Below are 21,376 nucleotides of genomic sequence, written 5' to 3' on the forward strand. Positions count from 1 at the left end.
CAGTCTGTGATCTACCGGCAAGGCAGCAGCGAGGCTGGGGGAGGGGCGCCCGCCATTGCTGAGGCTTAAGTAGGTAAACAAAGCTGCTGGGAAGCTCCAACTGGGTGGAGCTCACAGCAGCTCAAGGAAACCTGCCTGTCTCTGTAGACTCCACCTCTGGGGACAGGGCACAGCTACACAACAACAACAACAACAACAACAACAAAGCAGCAGAAAACTCTGCAGACGCAAACGACTCTGTCTGACAGCTTTAAAGAGAGCAGTGGATCTCCCAACACGGAGGCTGAGATCTGAGAACGGACAGACTGCCTGCTCAAGTGGGTCCCTGACCCCTGAGTAGCCTAACTGGGAGACATCCCCCACTAGGGGCAGTCTGACACCCCACACCTCACAGGGTGGAGTATACCCCTGAGAGGAAGCTTCCAAAGCAAGAATCAGACAGGTACGCTCGCTGTTCAGAAATATTCTATCTTCTGCAGCCTCTGCTGCTGATACCCAGGCAAACAGGGTCTGGAGTGGACCTCAAGCAATCTCCAACAGACCTACAGCTGAGGGTCCTGACTGTTAGAAGGAAAACTATCAAACAGGAAGGACACCTACACCAAAACCCCATCAGTACATCACCATCATCAAAGACCAGAGGCAGATAAAACCACAAAGATGGGGAAAAAGCAGGGCAGAAAAGCTGGAAATTCAAAAAATAAGAGCACATCTCCCCCGGCAAAGGAGCGCAGCTCATCGCCAGCAACGGATCAAAGCTGGACGGAAAATGACTTTGACGAGATGAGAGAAGAAGGCTTCAGTCCATCAAATTTCTTAGAGCTAAAGGAGGAATTACGTACCCAGCGCAAAGAAACTAAAAATCTTGAAAAAAAAGTGGAAGAATTGACGGCTAGACTAATTAATGCAGAGAAGGTCATAAACGAAATGAAAGAGATGAAAACCATGACACGAGAAATACGTGACAAATGCACAAGCTTCAGTAACCGACTCGATCAACTGGAAGAAAGAGTATCAGCGATTGAGGATCAAATGAATGAAATGAAGCGAGAAGAGAAACCAAAAGAAAAAAGAAGAAAAAGAAATGAACAAAGCCTGCAAGAAGTATGGGATTATGTAAAAAGACCAAATCTACGTCTGATTGGGGTGCCTGAAAGTGAGGGGGAAAATGGAACCAAGTTGGAAAACACTCTTCAGGATATCATCCAGGAGAACTTCCCCAACCTAGTAGGGCAGGCCAACATTCAAATCCAGGAAATACAGAGAACGCCACAAAGATACTCCTCGAGAAGAGCAACTCCAAGACACATAATTGCCAGATTCACCAAAGTTGAAATGAAGGAAAAAATCTTAAGGGCAGCCAGAGAGAAAGGTCGGGTTACCCACAAAGGGAAGCCCATCAGACTCACAGCAGATCTCTCGGCAGAAACTCTCCAAGCCAGAAGAGAGTGGGGGCCAATATTCAACATTCTTAAAGAAAAGAATTTTAAACCCAGAATTTCATATCCAGCCAAACTAAGTTTCATAAGTGAAGGAGAAATAAAATCCTTTACAGATAAGCAAATGCTTAGAGATTTTGTCACCACTAGGCCTGCCTTACAAGAGACCCTGAAGGAAGCACTCAACATGGAAAGGAACAACCGGTACCAGCCATTGCAAAAACATGCCAAAATGTAAAGACCATCGAGGCTAGGAAGAAACTGCATCAACTAACGAGCAAAATAACCAGTTAATATCATAATGGCAGGATCAAGTTCACACATAACAATCTTAACCTTAAATGTAAATGGACTAAATGCTCCAATGAAAAGACACAGACTGGCAAACTGGATAAAGAGTCAAGACCCATCAGTCTGCTGTATTCAGGAGACCCATCTCACACGCAGAGACATACATAGGCTCAAAATAAAGGGATGGAGGAAGATTTACCAAGCAAATGGAGAACAAAAAAAAGCAGGGGTTGCAATCCTAGTCTCTGATAAAACAGACTTTAAACCATCAAAGATCAAAAGAGACAAAGAAGGCCATTACATAATGGTCAAGGGATCAATTCAACAGGAAGAGCTAACTATCCTAAATATATATGCACCCAATACAGGAGCACCCAGATTCATAAAGCAAGTCCTTAGAGACTTACAAAGAGACTTAGACTCCCATACAATAATAATGGGAGACTTCAACACTCCACTGTCAACATTAGACAGATCAACGAGACAGAAAGTTAACAAGGATGTCCAGGAATTGAACTCATCTCTGCAGCAAGCAGACCTAATAGACATCTATAGAACTCTCCACCCCAAATCAACAGAATATACATTCTTCTCAGCACCACATCGTACTTACTCCAAAATTGACCATATAATTGGAAGTAAAGCACTCCTCAGCAAATGTACAAGAACAGAAATTATAACAAACTGTCTCTCAGACCACAGTGCAATCAAACTAGAACTCAGGACTAAGAAACTCAATCAAAACCGCTCAACTACATGGAAACTGAACAACCTGCTCCTGAATGACTACTGGGTACATAACGAAATGAAGGCAGAAATAAAGATGTTCTTTGAAACCAATGAGAACAAAGATACAACATACCAGAATCTCTGGGACACATTTAAAGCAGTGTGCAGAGGGAAATTTATAGCACTAAATGCCCACAAGAGAAAGCAGGAAAGATCAAAAATTGACACTCTAACATCGCAATTAAAAGAACTAGAGAAGCAAGAGCAAACACATTCCAAAGCTAGCAGAAGGCAAGAAATAACTAAGATCAGAGCAGAACTGAAGGAGATAGAGACACAAAAAACCCTCCAAAAAATCAATGAATCCAGGAGTTGGTTTTTTGAAAAGATCAACAAAATTGACAGACCACTAGCAAGACTAATAAAGAAGAAAAGAGAGAAGAATCAAATCGACGCAATTAAAAATGATAAAGGGGATATCACCACCGACCCCACAGAAATACAAACTACCATCAGAGAATACTATAAACACCTCTACGCAAATAAACTGGAAAACCTAGAAGAAATGGATAATTTCCTGGACACTTACACTCTTCCAAGACTAAACCAGGAAGAAGTTGAATCCCTGAATAGACCAATAGCAGGCTCTGAAATTGAGGCAATAATTAATAGCCTACCAACCAAAAAAAGTCCAGGACCAGATGGATTCACAGCTGAATTCTACCAGAGGTACAAGGAGGAGTTGGTACCATTCCTTCTGAAACTATTCCAATCAATAGAAAAAGAGGGAATCCTCCCTAACTCATTTTATGAGGCCAACATCATCCTGATACCAAAGCCTGGCAGAGACACAACAAAAAAAGAGAATTTTAGACCAATATCCCTGATGAACATCGATGCAAAAATCCTCAATAAAATACTGGCAAAGCGGATTCAACAACACATCAAAAAGCTTATCCACCATGATCAAGTGGGCTTCATCCCTGGGATGCAAGGCTGGTTCAACATTCGCAAATCAATAAACATAATCCAGCATATAAACAGAACCAAAGACAAGAACCACATGATTATCTCAATAGATGCAGAAAAGGCTTTTGACAAAATTCAACAGCCCTTCATGCTAAAAACGCTCAATAAATTCGGTATTGATGGAACGTACCTCAAAATAATAAGAGCTATTTATGACAAACCCACAGCCAATATCATACTGAATGGGCAAAAACTGGAAAAATTCCCTTTGAAAACTGGCACAAGACAGGGATGCCCTCTCTCACCACTCCTATTCAACATAGTGTTGGAAGTTCTGGCTAGGGCAATTAGGCAAGAGAAAGAAATCAGGGGTATTCAGTTAGGAAAAGAAGAAGTCAAATTGTCCCTGTTTGCAGATGACATGATTGTATATTTAGAAAACCCCATTGTCTCAGCCCAAAATCTCCTTAAGCTGATAAGCAACTTCAGCAAAGTCTCAGGATACAAAATTAATGTGCAAAAATCACAAGCATTCTTATACACCAATAACAGACAAACACAGAGCCAAATCATGAATGAACTTCCATTCACAATTGCTTCAAAGAGAATCAAATACCTAGGAATCCAACTTACAAGGGATGTAAAGGACCTCTTCAAGGAGAACTACAAACCACTGCTCAGTGAAATAAAAGAGGACACAAACAAATGGAAGAACATACCATGCTCATGGATAGGAAGAATCAATATCGTGAAAATGGCCATACTGCCCAAGGTAATTTATAGATTCAATGCCATCCCCATCAAGCTACCAATGAGTTTCTTCACAGAATTGGAAAAAACTGCTTTAAAGTTCATCTGGAACCAAAAAAGAGCCCGCATCTCCAAGACAATCCTAAGTCAAAAGAACAAAGCTGGAGGCATCACGCTACCTGACTTCAAACTATACTACAAGGCTACAGTAACCAAAACAGCATGGTACTGGTACCAAAACAGAGAAATAGACCAATGGAACAGAACAGAGTCCTCAGAAATAATACCACACATCTCCAGCCATCTGATCTTTGACAAACCTGAGAAAAACAAGAAATGGGGAAAGGATTCCCTATTTAATAAATGGTGCTGGGAAAATTGGCTAGCCATAAGTAGAAAGCTGAAACTGGATCCTTTCCTTACTCCTTATACGAAAATTAATTCAAGATGGATTAGGGACTTAAATGTTAGACCTAATACCATAAAAATCCTAGAGGAAAACCTAGGTAGTACCATTCAGGACATAGGCATGGGCAAAGACTTCATGTCTAAAACACCAAAAGCAACGGCAGCAAAAGCTAAAATTGACAAATGGGATCTAATTAAACTAAAGAGCTTCTGCACAGCAAAAGAAACTACCATCAGAGTGAACAGGCAACCTACAGAATGGGAGAAAATTTTTGCAATCTACTCATCTGACAAAGGGCTAATATCCAGAACCTACAAAGAACTCCAACAAATTTACAAGAAAAAAACAAACAACCCCATCAAAAAGTGGGCAAAGGATATGAACAGACATTTCTCAAAAGAGGACATTCATACAGCCAACAGACATATGAAAAAATGCTCATCATCACTGGCCATCAGAGAAATGCAAATCAAAACCACAATGAGATACCATCTCACACCAGTTAGAATGGCAATCATTAAAAAGTCAGGAAACAACAGGTGCTGGAGAGGATGTGGAGAAATAGGAACACTTTTACACTGTTGGTGGGACTGTAAACTAGTTCAACCATTATGGAAAACAGTATGGCGATTCCTCAAGGATCTAGAACTAGATGTACCATATGACCCAGCCATCCCATTACTGGGGATATACCCAAAGGATTATAAATTATGCTGCTATAAAGACACATGCACACGTATGTTTATTGCAGCACTATTCACAATAGCAAAGACTTGGAATCAACCCAAATGTCCATCAGTGACAGATTGGATTAAGAAAATGTGGCACATATACACCATGGAATACTATGCAGCCATAAAAAAGGATGAGTTTGCGTCCTTTGTAGGGACATGGATGCAGCTGGAAACCATCATTCTTAGCAAACTATCACAAGAACAGAAAACCAAACACCGCATGTTCTCACTCATAGGTGGGAACTGAACAATGAGATCACTTGGACTCAGGAAGGGGAACATCACACACCGGGGCCTATCATGGGGAGGGGGGAGGGGGGAGGGATTGCATTGGGAGTTATACCTGATGTAAATGACGAGTTGATGGGTGCAGCAGACTAACATGGCACAAGTATACATATGTAACAAACCTGCATGTTATGCACATGTACCCTACAACTTAAAGTATAATAATAATAAATAAATTAAAAAAAAAAAAAAAAAGAAAGAAAATGAACGAAGTTGAAAGACTCACATTTCCTGATTTCAAAACTTACTACAAAGCTACCATAATCATACAGTGTGGTACCAACATAAAGACAAACATATACAGACCAATGGAATACAACAAAAACCCCACAAATAAACCCTCATGTATATGGCCTAATGATTGACACAAGGGGCCAACAACTTTCAATGCAGGGAAAGGACAGTCCTTTCAATACACAGTGTTGGGAAAACTGGATACCCACATACAAAAATATTAAATTGGACCCTTACTATACACTATATAAAAAGTAATTCACAACAGGTCAAAGACTTAAACATATTGGCTGAAACTATAAAATTCACAGAAAGCATAGGTAAGACATTTCATGACACACTGGATTTGGCAATGATTTCTTAAATACAAAGCCAAAAATACAAGCAACAAAAGGAGAAATAAACCGGATTTCATCAAAATTTAAAATTTTGTGCTTGAAAGCACTATTAACAGAGTGTAGAGAATAGAAAATATCTGCAAACCATGTATCTGATAAGAGATTAATATCCAAAATTTAAAAAGAACTCCTATAACTCAACAACAACAACAAAAACAAACCACCAAATTTTAAAATGGGCAAAGAACTTGAATAGAAATCTCTCAAGAGAAGATATACGAATGGCCAATAAGCACATGACAAGATGTTTCCCATTCCTGGTCATTAGAGAAATGCAAATCAAAACCACAATAAGATACCACTTCACATCCATTAGGATGACTACTATTAAACAAAACAAAACAAAACAGAAAAGAACAAATGTTGGAGATGTGGAGAAACTGGACCCATGTACACTGCTGTTGCGAATGTGAAATGGTGCAAACGTTGGGGTTACTATTATGGCATCTTCTCAAAAAAATTAAACATATGGCTGAACGTGGTGGCTCACGTCTGCAATCCCAGCACTTTGGTACACTGTTGCTGGGAATGTGAAATGGTGCAAACATTGTGAATTTTATGGCATTTCCTCAAAATATTAAACATACGGCTGAGCATGGTGGCTCAGGCTTACAATCTCTGCACTTTGGGAAGCTGACGCAGGAGGATCTCTTGAGCCCTGGAGTTTGAGACTAGCTTAGTCAACGCAGCAAGGCTGTCTCTACAAAACTAACTAATTAATTATCATATGACTTAGCCATTCCACTTACAGGTATATACCCAAATTAATGGAAAACAGGGATATTACAGAAATATCCATATATATAACATCAATATGGATATAAAATATAATATGGAATAATATATAATAATAATAAAATATGGAAAGCAGGTATTTGTACTTTACTGTTTGTTATTCACAATAGCTAAAACAGAGAGCAATCTTAAGTGTCTATTAACGGATAAATGGATAAACAAAATGTAGTATATCCACACAATGGAATATTATGATACATGCTATGACATGAATGAACCTTGAAGACACTGTGCTAGGTGAAATAAACCAGTCACAAAAAGACAAATATTATAGTAATCTATTTAAATGAAACACCCTGAGTAGTCTAATTCAGAGATAGAACAGTGATTACTGAGAGTTGAGGGGAGAGGGAAATGGAAAGTTACTGTTTAACTAAAAGAGTTTAGTATAGGATGATGAAAAAGTTCTGGACACAGCAGTGGTAATGTTTTAAGACAATGTGAATGTATTTAATGCCACTGACTTGTATAGTTGGGGTAAAAACTTCAACATGGAATTTATCTACGATACTTTGTATCACAATATAAAGAGATACACTTTTTTGAGACGGAGTCTCGCTCTGTCGTCCAGGTTGGAGTGCACTGGCCGGATCTCAGCTTACTGCAAGCTCCGCCTCCCGGGTTTACGCCATTCTCCTGCCTCAGCCTCCCGAGTAGCTGGGACTACAGGCGCCCACCACCTCGCCCGGCTAGTTTTTTGTATTTTTTTAGTAGAGACGGGGTTTCACTGTGTTAGCCAGGATGGTCTGGATCTCCTGACCTCGTGATCCGGCCCGTCTCGGCCTCCCAAAGTGCTGGGATTACAGGCTTGAGCCACCGCGCCCGGCCGAGATAATTTATTTTTTAAAAATCCATTATAATGTTCAGAAAGTCTAAACTCCTAAGTAAAAGAGCCCCGAAACTTGGTAGGCCTTAAGTTCTTTATTCACAAAGCCCACACTGATAATCTCTCCTGTAAGAATGTAAAATTCAAACAGAGAGGGTACTAGTCTTGATTAACCCACAGAACCTAGAATAATATATATGTGTGTATACAATGAGTTTTGAGCCAGCAGAAGTATTACCACTGTTAGCATCTTGTGTGTTGCCCACAAGCTATAGGTGGATTAAGTAACGCCAATATCTTATTTCAAATGAGATAATAATATATGGCAAAGTGTGTTGTAAGTTACCACATATTTAATGTAGTATTATTAATTTTTCTAAAAAATTAATAAAAATTAATTCCAGCCTGCATTCAGGCTGGAATGCAGTAGCATGATCAAAGCTAACTGCAGCCTTGAACTCCTGGGCTCAAGTGATTCTCTTACCTCAGCCTCCCGACTAGTTGAAACTTAGGTGCGTGCCATCACACCTGGCTAATTTTTAAATTTTTTTGTAGAGATAGGGTCTCGCAACATTACCCAGGCTGTCTCAAACTCCTGGCCTCAAGAGGTCCTCCCACTTTGGCCTCCCAAAGTGCTGAGATGACAAGCATGAGCCCCTGTATAATACTGTATAACATTGTAGACCACTGTAGAATAGAGCCGCCTGGACCTATTCATTATTAATCATAATTAATAACATGTTAAATATGTGGTAACTTGCAAAATCCTTTGCCATTTATTATTTCATTTGAAATTAATACTACGTTAAATACTAACAGTATTATTAATAATGTAGGCTAAATATGTAGTAAATGTTATTTTCTTTTTCCCAAAATTTAACTGCCAACAATCGTCAATTCCTTCCATTTTTGATCTATGTAATACTGAACAGGTAAAGATCTTTAAATCGTACATGGTATTTCAAAGATCAAAGGCTTTGGAGTCAAGACACTTAGATCTGAATTTTGACATTGTTGTTTGCTTGCAGTTATGACCTGTAATAAGTAATTTACGTCTTTTCATTTCTTATGTCTTTCTCCTATCTTTAATCTTACTCATGTCACTCCTTCAATTTTATCTCAAATGAGTGGAAAAATAGTGTTACAATCTTAATACTTTGTGCCTCTGAATTAAGGGTGAACAATCTCAGGAAGCTCAAGGAAATTCTGCCAAACATCAAGCTATTTTGTGTCCTGCTCCTACACCACCAAAGAACACAAGGTGAGGATTAATTGCCATTGCAATGTGGAGACATGTAAAGTGGTAAAAATACCAAAAAAAACACTATTATTTGTATTAGAAAGCAATTTTGCCAAAGAAAATAGAAAGTCAAAAAATTAAAAGGAATTATAACTGTTACATAATTTTTAAAAATTTAGCAGGTCAAAGAGGTCAGTTCAGAATAAAAGAATTCTTGGTATTTTAGGGGTGGGAAGTAAAGAAGGGGTAGGAAGATGGGAAGGGAAGCAAAGAACAATAAGTTCTACAGACTTCAATTTTTCTTTGTTTTTTCCAATAACCACAAAACAGGACCTCTTAGAATTAGGAAAAACTACCAAAATGCTATTAAGTATGCCAAATCTAACTACACTAAAATAAAACCACAGACAATGCAGATCTTAAGCAGTTTTATGAAGGAGGTACAGCAATATCATAAAATGCCACTGATCTGGACTCCGTAATTCCATAAGACTATGAACTCCAGAGGAGAGAAAGAAAACTTTTGTTGGTTTCATCACTGCTGTTTTCCCACTGCCTGAAACTGAACAGTGCTCAATATATAACAAGTGTTCAAAAAATAATTGTTGACTAAATTACCTCCTCTTTGAAGTGATCAGTTTTTCAATACACAAAAGGAAAAATATCTTTATTACTTTTGAGGGTGATTTATTGTGTGGTTATTTTATAATTATTTATGCATTGCTTAACTTTGAAAAAGAATTTAAAGCAATACAAAAGATTATTTTGTATTTTCTTCAGTCCCCTTCAAAGTTTTATTCAGATTTATAATAATATTTGCACATCTTCAGCCTTCTTAAACTTTACTAAGAAGATAACCTGAATAAAAACACAAAAAGTGTTTCAATGTAACCATTTCTCACTCCCTGATCATCTCTTTGTCATGTAACAATTTCACTTGCAGCATGAAGATAATAATTATGCCACATTTAATTCTGAAGAGGAAGAAGTTCCTTATTTCCTAGAATATAATTGTTAATAAAATTCTCCTCAAGTCAAGCTGCTCTTACAGCTTCTCAAACAGCTGGTCATTCAATGATGTTCCTTGTGTAATTTCTTAATTTCCAGAGAATTTTTTTTCCCTTTCTCCTCCTTAGACAATTTTATAGCTCAGCACAATGTAAGTACTATGTTATAGTACCTGAAGGCAATACAACTGTTCTTTTAAAATATTTTATAACTAGAATGCTTCACTAATATTAGCAAACCTACATGATTTATTTCATCAGAATTAACAAGATTTCCTTCTCTCTGGAAAGTACTATCCTTCACTGTCTCAACTAGATAGTCCTTAAGACAACTAATGTGTAACTTTCCAAAACTAGGTAGCTGAGTTCGTTTCCATTGTTGCTGTTCACTGCTATTCTTATGGCAGCAAGTTAGGGACTGAGATACATTATCTTTTCTCTGATAAATGAACAGGGAAAAAAATCCTAAGATGTCAGCAGGGGAAAGATGGAATTCTTTACCTCCCAAATCCACAAAGATGATGAGAGCCTTTGATGCCATGATAATTTTGATTCAGCTATGTTGCAGAGAGTTTTCTGTGAATCATCTTATAATTTTAACTTTTTTTAAAAAATAAGAAAGTGTTCTAAACTGACTGAAAATTAGCTTCTTGAAATACAATATGTTTTTGTTTCTGAATTGCAAGTTGCAAAAGCCTGAGGGAATCAAGTATATCACAATAGCCTATAAACTCATAAATAAAATTAAATTGAATTCTGGCATTAATTAATAATAGAACCTTCTTATATTTTGGGTTTCAACAAAAACAAGAGAATAACTTGTCTTCTCACAAAAACATATATTTTAATCTCATTACCTACTACTTATTGACCACCTCCATAAGAAGATAACTAATGCCTAAAGAGCAATTCAACAAAGATCAAACGTAAAATTATGACTGGTAAGTCTAAATCCATTACATTTATATTTCATCTGGGTATCCTGCATGGGACATAAGAGGAGTAACAATATAATCTTCCCAATATTATCAAATTAATAGGTTAGGACAATTCCCACATAGTATTTGGGGCTTCTGATTTTCATCAGACACACAAAAATATTTAGCAATGTAGTCCAACAAATTATCACAACTACTTTCAAATATTCACTAAAATATGCAAGAAAAAAATAACTTACTATCTCGGAGTGTTTCCCAAGCCCACTGGTCATTTTTGAAGAAGAGATGTCGTTTGATTTCTTCTACACCATTTCGTCCTAATCTCACTTCCCTGAATAAAGACAGAAGGAGAAAAGTAATTAATCATTTGAGATCTTATTATAACCTGTACAGGTTTATTTGTGGGCAGAATATTAAATCTGTGCAGGACAAATACAGTTCTAAGGTGAAATTATATTGTCAGCATAATTTCAGCCCAAATAGAAAATATGTTAAAGATAGAGAACATTAAAGAACTTTTTAAAAAGAAAACTGAAGAAAGGCCAGACGCGGTGGCTCACACCTATAATCCCAGCACTTTGGGAAGTCCAGGTGGAGTGGATCACCTGAGGTCAGGAGTTCGAGACCAGCCTGGCCAACACAGTGAAACCCCATCTCTACTAAAAATATAAAACTAGCCGGGTGTGGTGGAACACGCCTGTAGTCCCAGCTACTTGGGAGGCTGAGACAGGAGAATCGCTTGAACGCAGGAGGCAGAGGCTACAGTGAGCTGAGATCGCACCACTGCACTACAGCCTCCGTGAGACAGAGTGAGACTCCGCCTCAAAAAAAGAAAAGAAAACTAAAGAATAACTACAAAAAACACCCATGACTTTTCTACTGACAACAAAAATCCAGATTGATCACCACCTTACTTCATTAGTAAAATGAATAAAGCACCATGCATTTTCTTGACAGTTGTTTGTGCGTGTATGTTTATTTTTTTCTTACAGTGGTAAAGTTATGCTTTTTTTCCCCCAACCAAAACTTTACTTAGGCAGTAATACCAGATGCTACCAAAAACCTCCAGAAACACATTTTAAATTTTGAATTTCCAATTTATAATCTATTAATTATTTCTGACCATTCAAAAGTCAGTGACTACTAATTCTTGATACTGTCACAAAATTCAGAGCTTTCACTGGATAAGTTACTGACACCAGCCTCTTTCCTGGTGAGCAAAAAGTTTTTAAAAACGTGATTTTAGCTGAATTGGAAAAAGAAAGTCAGCACCTTTTTTTCCCTAGTAGAGTGCTTATAAATAAAGAAAATACTCTAAATTCTAAGTTTCTGCATAAGCTAAAAGATAAGTTGGCTTAGATATGTGACAATTTTTTCAAGAAGCTTTCACGAACTCTCAAACTGGATTAGAAAACCTCTCCATGGTTCTCTGGCACATGGTACTTACCTCATGGTAATTAGTTGTCTGTACTATAAATGTCTGATTTGCTCATCTAATTCCCCCAAAGGACTATGAGATATTTGAGAGAAGTGGCTCTGTATCTTCCTCACTACTATATCCCTAGCACCTAATAAACAGCATAGTACAATTCTTTATATTCAAATGTAAAAATTATCCAGGCACAGTGGCTCACACCTGTAATCCCAGCACTTTGGGAGGCCAAGGCAGGTAGATCATGAGGTCAGGAGTTCAAGACCAGCCTGGCCAACATAGTGAAACCCTCTCTACTGAAAATACAAAAATTAGCCAGGCGTGGTGGCAGGCACCTGTAGTCCCAGTTACTCAGGAGGTTGAGGCAGGAGAACCGCTTGAACCCGGGAGGTGGAGGTTGCAGTGAGCCAAGATCGTGCCACTGCACTCCAGCCTGGGCGACAGAGCTAGACTCTGCCTCAATGAATCAATCAATCAATATCAATGTAAAAATTAGCCAGGCATGGGTGGCTCACGCCTATAATCCCAGCATTTTGGGAGGCTGAAGTGGGAGGATCACTTGAGCCCAGGAGTTTGAAACCAGCCTGGGCAACGAGCAAAACCCTGCCTCTGTTTAAAAAAAAAAGTAAACATTTGAAAAACCATACTTCAAGCTCTAAAGGACATAATGAAGGCAAGTTAAAGCAAATATCAACTTGAAACATATTTAAAAGTACTAGGTCTCTCTAATATTTAACAATTTACAATCATAAACATTAAGTATAATCTTACTAATACATCTGGTTCACTTTCAAATTTCAAAAGTAAACCTCAAAGGTATACATAATATGTCATTTTTCTTTCAAAAACGCAGACAAGTATCATTAAAATGCTTGTTGAATCTACAAGATGGAACACCAACTATTATGTCTAGAAGAAAAAAGGTAGTATACTTTTAAAAATGGCTTTATACTATTGATTCTTTCAACAACCATATACCATACATCATCAAATCTAAAATGGTTTAAAGTATAAGGTGTATCACCATTTTTATACCACTAGGAAAAAGAATGCTCCCAACTCACACCATTGACTGTGAGATGTTCTCTAATTTCAGAGATGTTATGTTAAAAAAATTTTTTAGATTCAATAAAATACGCTGTAATTTTTATAATTAACCAAGTTAAAAATTGAACAATAAAAGAAAAAGTCATCTAATTTAGCCATCAGCCAAGACTATATTATCATCACAATTTCTTAGGTATGATAAGTGAGCTGAGATCCACAAAATACATCTAGACTATCATAAAATTATCTCAGGTTTCACTGTCATTAACAGTTTTGAGAATGGTAGCATATAAAAATTCTAACAATTTATACGTAGAAACTCAGATATGGACCTTAAAAACGGAGCAGAAGATGAGAAGTCCTCAGAATTAATACACGCTCAATTTTAAAATTATTTACCTGTCAGTAAGGAAGGCACAAATAAGGTTTTTTGCTTCTTTTGATATGTCATTATCATCAGGAAAGGTAAGTGAATTTTTATGGTTCATAATTTTACTGTAAGTTCCAACCAAAGAATCTGCATAAAAAGGTGTATCACCTGAAAAATTAATAAAGAAAACAAAAGCAAAATGAAATACATTTGGAAAAAGTCAGTTTCAAAGGAAGAGTCAAAGTTAACCCATTTTAAAAGATTATTAGGTATGTATTAAACTAAAAACATACTCCTAATATATAAAAAGAACACATCATAAAGTTGCTCTAAGCCTCTAAATGCTTTTAAAAACACATACAAAGCGGGTTTGGATCATGTTTATTACCCACAAACAAAATCAAGATTGCTTAAGAAAATAAATACTATATTCGAAAGAGCCAAGTGGCGAGTTTTGAGATGAACAACTATAATAGAGAGACATAAAATCTTCCTTTACTCACCTACAAGCATTTCGTATAAAAATACCCCAACCGACCACCAGTCACATTCTCTTCCATAATAACCATCACCACCTTGGGATTTTAATACTTCAGGGGAAATATAATCAGGTGTTCCAACTGCTGTATCACATCGTACCATGCCTTCCTAAAAACAGCAGCAGGTCAAATTTTGAATTAGGATATAAAGTCTCAATTATTTAAAATGACTTTCTTATTAATATAACCTATGGGACTCCAAATCTTTGAGCTATAAAATATCATATATTAAAACTTAATGGAAACCTGACAAAAATTAACACAGCTTAATCATATATATACACATACTATATACACACCATATACATATATACCATAAAATGTATGTGTATACACGTGTATGCATATACACACACACTATACGTGTATTCACATATATACACACACCAGTGATTATTTTGTAATAATGCTCACTAGAAAGACATACTGCCACCATTTATTATTCCCTGAGTTGTGCCAATATCATGATATCATCTTAACTGCTGAGAATAAGTACACAGGCCAGTGCAAATACATTGGGGAGTTCATAGAATAGGGCATTTTACAACATATTGGTATAAACGCTGACTTCCTTATTTCTTACTAAAATAGCTATTTAACTATGTTTGAAACTACAAAAGAAACATACAAAAGTTGACTGTATAAATATAAAATGGGGGCGCATATGTATGGGAAAAGGGCATAACAGTGTAAAGCACATTGAATATCTATTTCATGTGAATTTTAACTGCCCTCCCCCACCAAACCTGAGAGACTTGTTAGTTGTTACCTATATTTGCTGGTATTAATGAAACAGAATTATAACTAAATCCTCACACAAAAGTTCTCATGCAGTGTTTCCTTCACTGTTTATATGAAGTGAAGGAATAACATACACAGCTGAATGAGCTGTGTATATGTTTTATTTATTATATAGTGAGGCTAGGTATCTTTTAAGACTCACTCCTAAAATAAGCAGTAAAATTTTTTATATGTTAACAGAAGTAAAACTCTAAAAAATACACACATCACTGAAATCCAATTTTTATGAAAGTCTAATTTTAACACTGGCATAAGTATTTAGTGACGTTTAAGCTAATTCCATTCCTAGTTACCAGTAGTGTATATTAGAGTTGTTATGAAGGATTTAGTAAATTTGGCAATCCACATTTACCCTAAATAGAGAGGAAAAAATAAATCACTAACAAGTTACTAATACCACATTGAAACCATGGTATCTAGTTCAACAAATAAGGTCATATCAATTCTGGACAAGTCCAGCAATGGTTAGTAAATTCTTAAACCATTTTTTAAAGAAGCATCTATCTTGAATTAGTAAAAACTAAATTAAAATCTAGTTAATTAACCTTATTCATCTTCATACAAGTACCAAAATCTGCTAACTTCAAATGTCCAGATTTATCCAGCAGCATGTTATCAGGCTTCACATCTCTGCGGGAGGGAAAAAATAGTACAGTATTTTCTGAAACAGATTAGACACTCTAAAAATTATATGAGGCAGTTATTTTAGGTCAAGCATCCTCAATCTAGGTAAGGCCATCTTGGATCTGTATGTGTTCTCTAACCACATCTATAAATTAAATTTCATCAAGGAAACTTCTTTATATGTTAATGCCTCAGAAGAAAACATATATATTCCTTTTTAAACAGAGTTTGATTCTTTCAGAGGGAAAATCAAATCGTTTAAGAGACTGACCATCAAAAATACAACACTCAGACATAAAAGGTGATTGAAACATATGAGATAGATAAGTACATAAAAAACCCCAGGGCAGGGTCTAAGTTGCTTTCATTTTTGATCCCTGACATGTAGGCACAGCAATTGCACACAGGATTCCAGCAGTGTTTGTACAACAAATGAAACTATTCGTCTATGGGCCAGGCGCGGTGGCTCAAGCCTGTAATCCCAGCACTTTGGGAGGCCGAGACAGGCGGATCACGAGGTCAGGAGATGGAGACCATCCTGGCTAACACGGTGAAACCCCGTCTCTACTAAAAATACAAGAAAATTAGCCGGGCGAGGTGGTGGGCGCCTGTAGTCCCAGCTACTTGGGAGGCTGAGGCAGGAGAATGGCGTGAACCCGGGGGGGCGGAGCTTGCAGTGAGCCGAGATCGCGCCACTGCACTCCAGCCTGGGGCACAGAGCAAGACTCCGTCTCAAAAAAAAAAAAAAAAAAAGAAACTATTCGTCTATGAATAAATATGATGCATTCACTAATTAAAAGCAAATTAAATTACATATTTAAAAAATTAACATCAAAGTGTTTAACTCCTGGCACATACCTTAGAAAACTAGTTTACAATTTTTACTTTTCAGAATATCATTTACAGGCTATATGATCAGATTAAGGGATATTAAAGAATACATTTATACCAACATTAAACTGAAATGCTAAATTTATAAACTTCAAAGTCTGGAGTTCTTTTTTTCCCCCCCTTCCTGAGATGGAATCTCATTCTGTCACCCAGTCTGAAGTGCAGTGACTAGATCTCAGCTCACTGAAACCTCTGCACTCAGGCTCAAGCAGTCCTCCCACCTTAGCCACCCAAGGAGCTGGGACCACAGGTGCATGCCACTTGTTGTTGAGATGGGTTTCACCATGTTGCCCGGGCTGGTGTCAAACTCCTGAGCTCAAGAGATCTACCTGTCTCAGCCTCCCAAAGTGCTGGGATTACAGGCGTGAATCAGCACCTGGCCAAAGTCTTGAGTTCTGAAATGTCATTCATGTCATACAGAAGAATGGGTGAACTGAGAGTAAGAAATGTTAAAGTTATTTTTTAGCTATTTCCTTCAACAAATGAGAAAATTTAAAGCACTTTTATCTTTACCTGTGAATAAAACCCATGGAATGGATTGCATCCAATGCAAGAACTACTTCTGCAGTATAGAATCGTGCCCATTTTTCAGGCACATCATAGTTGCTCATTAAGTTTACAAGATCTCCACCAGGCATGTATTCCATCACCATGTAGAGATAACGATCATCTTGGAATGCATAAAAAAGCTACACAGACAAAAAAACACACAAAACATATTCATTAATGTTAAACAAAATTGTTTCACTTAAAAAGTGGCAAAAATACTAACAAAAGATTTAGGTAAAATTAATCAAATTACAGAAGTTGCAAGTCTAGTTAAAAAAAAAAGACAAACATAAATGCCACAAAGACCCCTGTATATGCAAAAGGACTATAACCTGATTATTCAGAAGAGTTACATGGAGATAGTCTTCCTTCATAACTTTCTATACTATTTGAATTTCCTTTACTGAAAATTTTTTTAAACTGTAATATTTTCAGTAAATATACAAATCTCCTAGGCAAAGAAATACTGTACTTCTTATTTGTGCATCAGTGAGGTCTACTATTAAATTTATATCAATACCACAATGCTCAAGAAGTCTTTGATAAATTTGGCTTAGTTTCAGCTGTTTCTTATTAGCTGTGTAACTAGTAATTTGCTTAACCTACCCGAGTCTCTGCGACTATAAGATCTTCTAAAACACTGTAACGACTGTACTTTAACTTTTATACCTGCTGCTTAGTCAAGTATCCAGATGCCTGGCAGTCAGTAATTGCTTAATAAAGGCTTAATGAACCAAATCATAAATTAATCCATGAAGTAACAGTGCACCTAACAGATTAACTGTCTTTCAGGGTTGAGGGTTGTTAAAAAAGATTACTGAATACAGAAAGCACTTAGTGCAATAGATGCTCAACAAATGACAACAGTCAGGAGGAGGAGTAGTAACAACACAAAAGTAGGAGAAAGGCAGCCGCTAGGGCTAAAATAGTAACAGTAAAATCCACTAATGTGAAATTAGTGAGGATATCAGGCATAAATATAATATGTGACCGGGGATCAAATAAAAAGGTCAAATTTACAAAATAACATTTTAAGTAAATATAAGAAGTTCAGAATTAAACTAAAAAAAAAAGTAAGCCCCAGAGAAGATGATCTCTAATTTACCCAGATGTTTGTCTTAAAATCTGCTTAATGTTTCATTTTTTCAACAGTGTTTAGTAATTTTAGTTATAGATTCAGTTATTTTGTTTTGATTTTTTATTTTTTTGTAGAGGTAGCGGGGCCAGTCTTGAACTCCTGCCCTCAAGTGATCTTCCTGCCTCAGCCTCTCGAAGTGCTCGGATTACAGGCTTGGGACTACCACACCCGGAGGAGACTCAGTTATTTTAATGTAAAAAATATATTTTGGGGGAAGAGGGAAGGATAAGAAACAAAGTGGCATTTCATGACTATCCCAGATTAAAGTACACAATTTGTCATTTGGGCCCCATAAAGAAATATTGTTAATTTGGTGACCGTTTACCCTATTTATAGACAATATATCCAGAGAAATAAAGCTCTGAATACCTAAATTGTAAATAGCCCTGAAATTGACAATTATGTCACATATCTTTTAACTAACGGACACTGAACATGCATGTATCAGTGGTTGTTAACCAGTGGTGAACACATTTTTGGTTGTCACAGCTGTGTGTGAGGTGAGAAGAGTTGCTACTGGCATCTCCTGTGTAGAGGCCAGGAATGCTGCCAAACATTCTAAATAAACACACTCGTAACTGGAATAATGTAAAGGATGGCCCCCAACAACAAAGAACAAATACTATACTAACGTCAACAGTATTAGGCCTGAGGAACTCTGATCTACACAGTTGGTAAAAACACAGACATTTCAAGTTGAAAAGTGCTATGGTGACCGGGTATGGTGGCTCACGCCTGTAATCCCAGCACTTTGGGAGGCTGAGGCGGGCGAATAACGAGATCAGGGGATCGAGACCATCATGGCTAACACAGTGAAGCCCGTCTCTACTAAAAATACAAAAAAAAATTAGCTGGGCGTGGTCCCAGCTACTCGGGAGGCTGAGACAGGAGAATGGCATGAATCCCGGAGGCAGAGCTTGCAGTGAGCCGAGATCATCGCACTATTGCACTCCAGCGTGGGCAACAGAGCAAGACTCCGTCTCAAAAAAAAAAAACAGTGCTATGGCATAAACCTTCAACATTTTTCATACCCTTTTAATTCCAATTACTGTTATGCTTTTTAAGGATAGACTTCATTATATATTATAAATAAATAAATCACAAATACAAGTTAGAAAATTAGAAATGGTCTAGCCCAGTTTAACTTCCCCCGTATGACATTTTGCATTAAGGACCCCAATACATAAGACAGATAAAACATGAAGCTGAACTCATAAAAGCAGAGAGAAAACTCAGAATTATAGTCTACCCAAAACCCCACTTGACCCCATGATTTTGCCTAAGGTACCTCCACAACTGAACATAACCAATCAAAGACAACTTTCACACTTACGAACAAGGGAACTGTGGCCCAGAGGTGTTAAGTAATATGGCCACAGCTTCAGAGAAAGGCCTATGGCAATCAAGACGAGGACCTAAAACTACTGACTTCTAGTTTATTTTTCTTTCTACTGAAAACCTAAAGACAAGTATTATTTGGTGACCTAGCTTAACTTGGTTTCCTCTCATTTTCCCTTCATTTCCCTTATTATCTCCTCTTCACAAAATAAGAGACAAATAAATGAGGAGACAGCTAAACAAAATGAGAGCCTCATGTCTGGGGAAAAAAAATTCAATATTAAATAAAAGTAACTATTTAAATTTTAATAATATATGACTTCCCTCAAATTTAAGTAGATTAAGTTTTCTGTATCTTCTGTATTTAAAAATACTTAATTTAAAATTCTGTATTTAAATTTTATATTTTTTATTTTTATTTTTGATACAGGGTCTCACTCTGTTGCCCAGGCTGAAGTGCAGAGATGTGAACACAGCTCACTGCAGCCTCAACCTCCTGGACTCAAGCAATCCTCCTGCTTCAGCCTCCTCAGTAGCTGGGACCACAGGCGTGTACCACCATGCCTCAATAATTTTTTTAATTTTTTGTAGACATAGGTGTCACCATGTTGCCCAGGCTGGTCTCAAACTCCCGGGCTCAAGCAATTCTCCTGCCTCGTCCTCCCAAAGTATTGAGATTACAGGCCTGAGCCATATGCCCAGCCCAAATTCTACATTTAAATTAAATTTCCTATATATAAATTCTACAGAAGCATAATTATTTTGTTCTGGCCTTTCTTTCTAGAAATGATTCAATACAATTAAATTTTAAGATTTAAAAGGTAATTAGACAATTTTGTAACTGCCAGTAAATTCTCTATTACTATTCTAAAACACAAACTAAGCTTCTCAGATATGTTTAGTTACAAACTGATAGAGCAGTAATGAAAGAGTAGCAAAGTCATACCTGAACAACCCACGGACTATTAGCAAAAGCCATGATGTCCCTTTCTTCCCAGAAAAAAGCAGAATCAGATCTCTTAATCATTTCAAATTTGCTGAGAAGCTTCATAGCATATACCTTCCTGGTGGATTTATGCCTTACCTTTAAAATTGAAAAGGGAAAATAATGAACCTTTTGTTAACATTTAAAGCTCAAGGTTTCACAGAACAATTTACTAAGTGCTTTTAATACTTGTTAAATAATTAAGCTTTACTGTTTCCGTTATTTTTATTTCTTCTCTTCTGCCAAATTATTCCAAGTAGCTAATGTCAAGACTTTATTTATCAGAAGTAATGTTTTAAAAAAATCTTTATTTCCTATATTATAAGATACGTTCCCCCCTCCATCCTGCTATGTAAGCTGCTTCCTATTTATAAAGCTTACTATTCTACAGCATTTTAGTCTAATATTACGAGCAAAGATTTATCTTCTGACGCCTGAGACTTCTTCTCTGCCATAGGTACTTGGGGAAAACACTTCCCACTACGGCTGGATTTGACACTAGGCTTTCATACCCTAGGCAACAATGTCTAAAGGATCTTCAAGCAACAATTCTATAAAAACAGTATTTTCCCAAATAATATGTTAAACACACAAGTGGATTATTTTAATTTAATA

The 21,376-nt window shown here is 37.0% G+C and overlaps 1 protein-coding gene across 2 annotated transcripts in view; it reads right to left on the minus strand.

The window, feature by feature from the left end:
- The window catches only part of ROCK1 (Rho associated coiled-coil containing protein kinase 1), a 163,699-nt gene that overhangs the window by 88,108 nt on the left and 54,215 nt on the right, over positions 1-21,376 (minus strand). For both annotated transcript variants that reach the window (XM_017951600.3, XM_009192496.3), the window contains exons 4-9: positions 20,723-20,860; positions 17,265-17,440; positions 15,782-15,866; positions 14,400-14,544; positions 13,926-14,064; positions 11,287-11,378 (exon numbers count right to left, since the gene is read on the minus strand). In XM_017951600.3, coding sequence (XP_017807089.1) covers positions 11,287-11,378; positions 13,926-14,064; positions 14,400-14,544; positions 15,782-15,866; positions 17,265-17,440; positions 20,723-20,860 — 775 coding nt within the window. The remainder of the gene's footprint in view (positions 1-11,286; positions 11,379-13,925; positions 14,065-14,399; positions 14,545-15,781; positions 15,867-17,264; positions 17,441-20,722; positions 20,861-21,376) is intronic.

The sequence above is a fragment of the Papio anubis genome, chromosome 19 (assembly GCF_008728515.1).
Source record: "Papio anubis isolate 15944 chromosome 19, Panubis1.0, whole genome shotgun sequence".
NCBI lineage: Eukaryota > Metazoa > Chordata > Mammalia > Primates > Cercopithecidae > Papio > Papio anubis.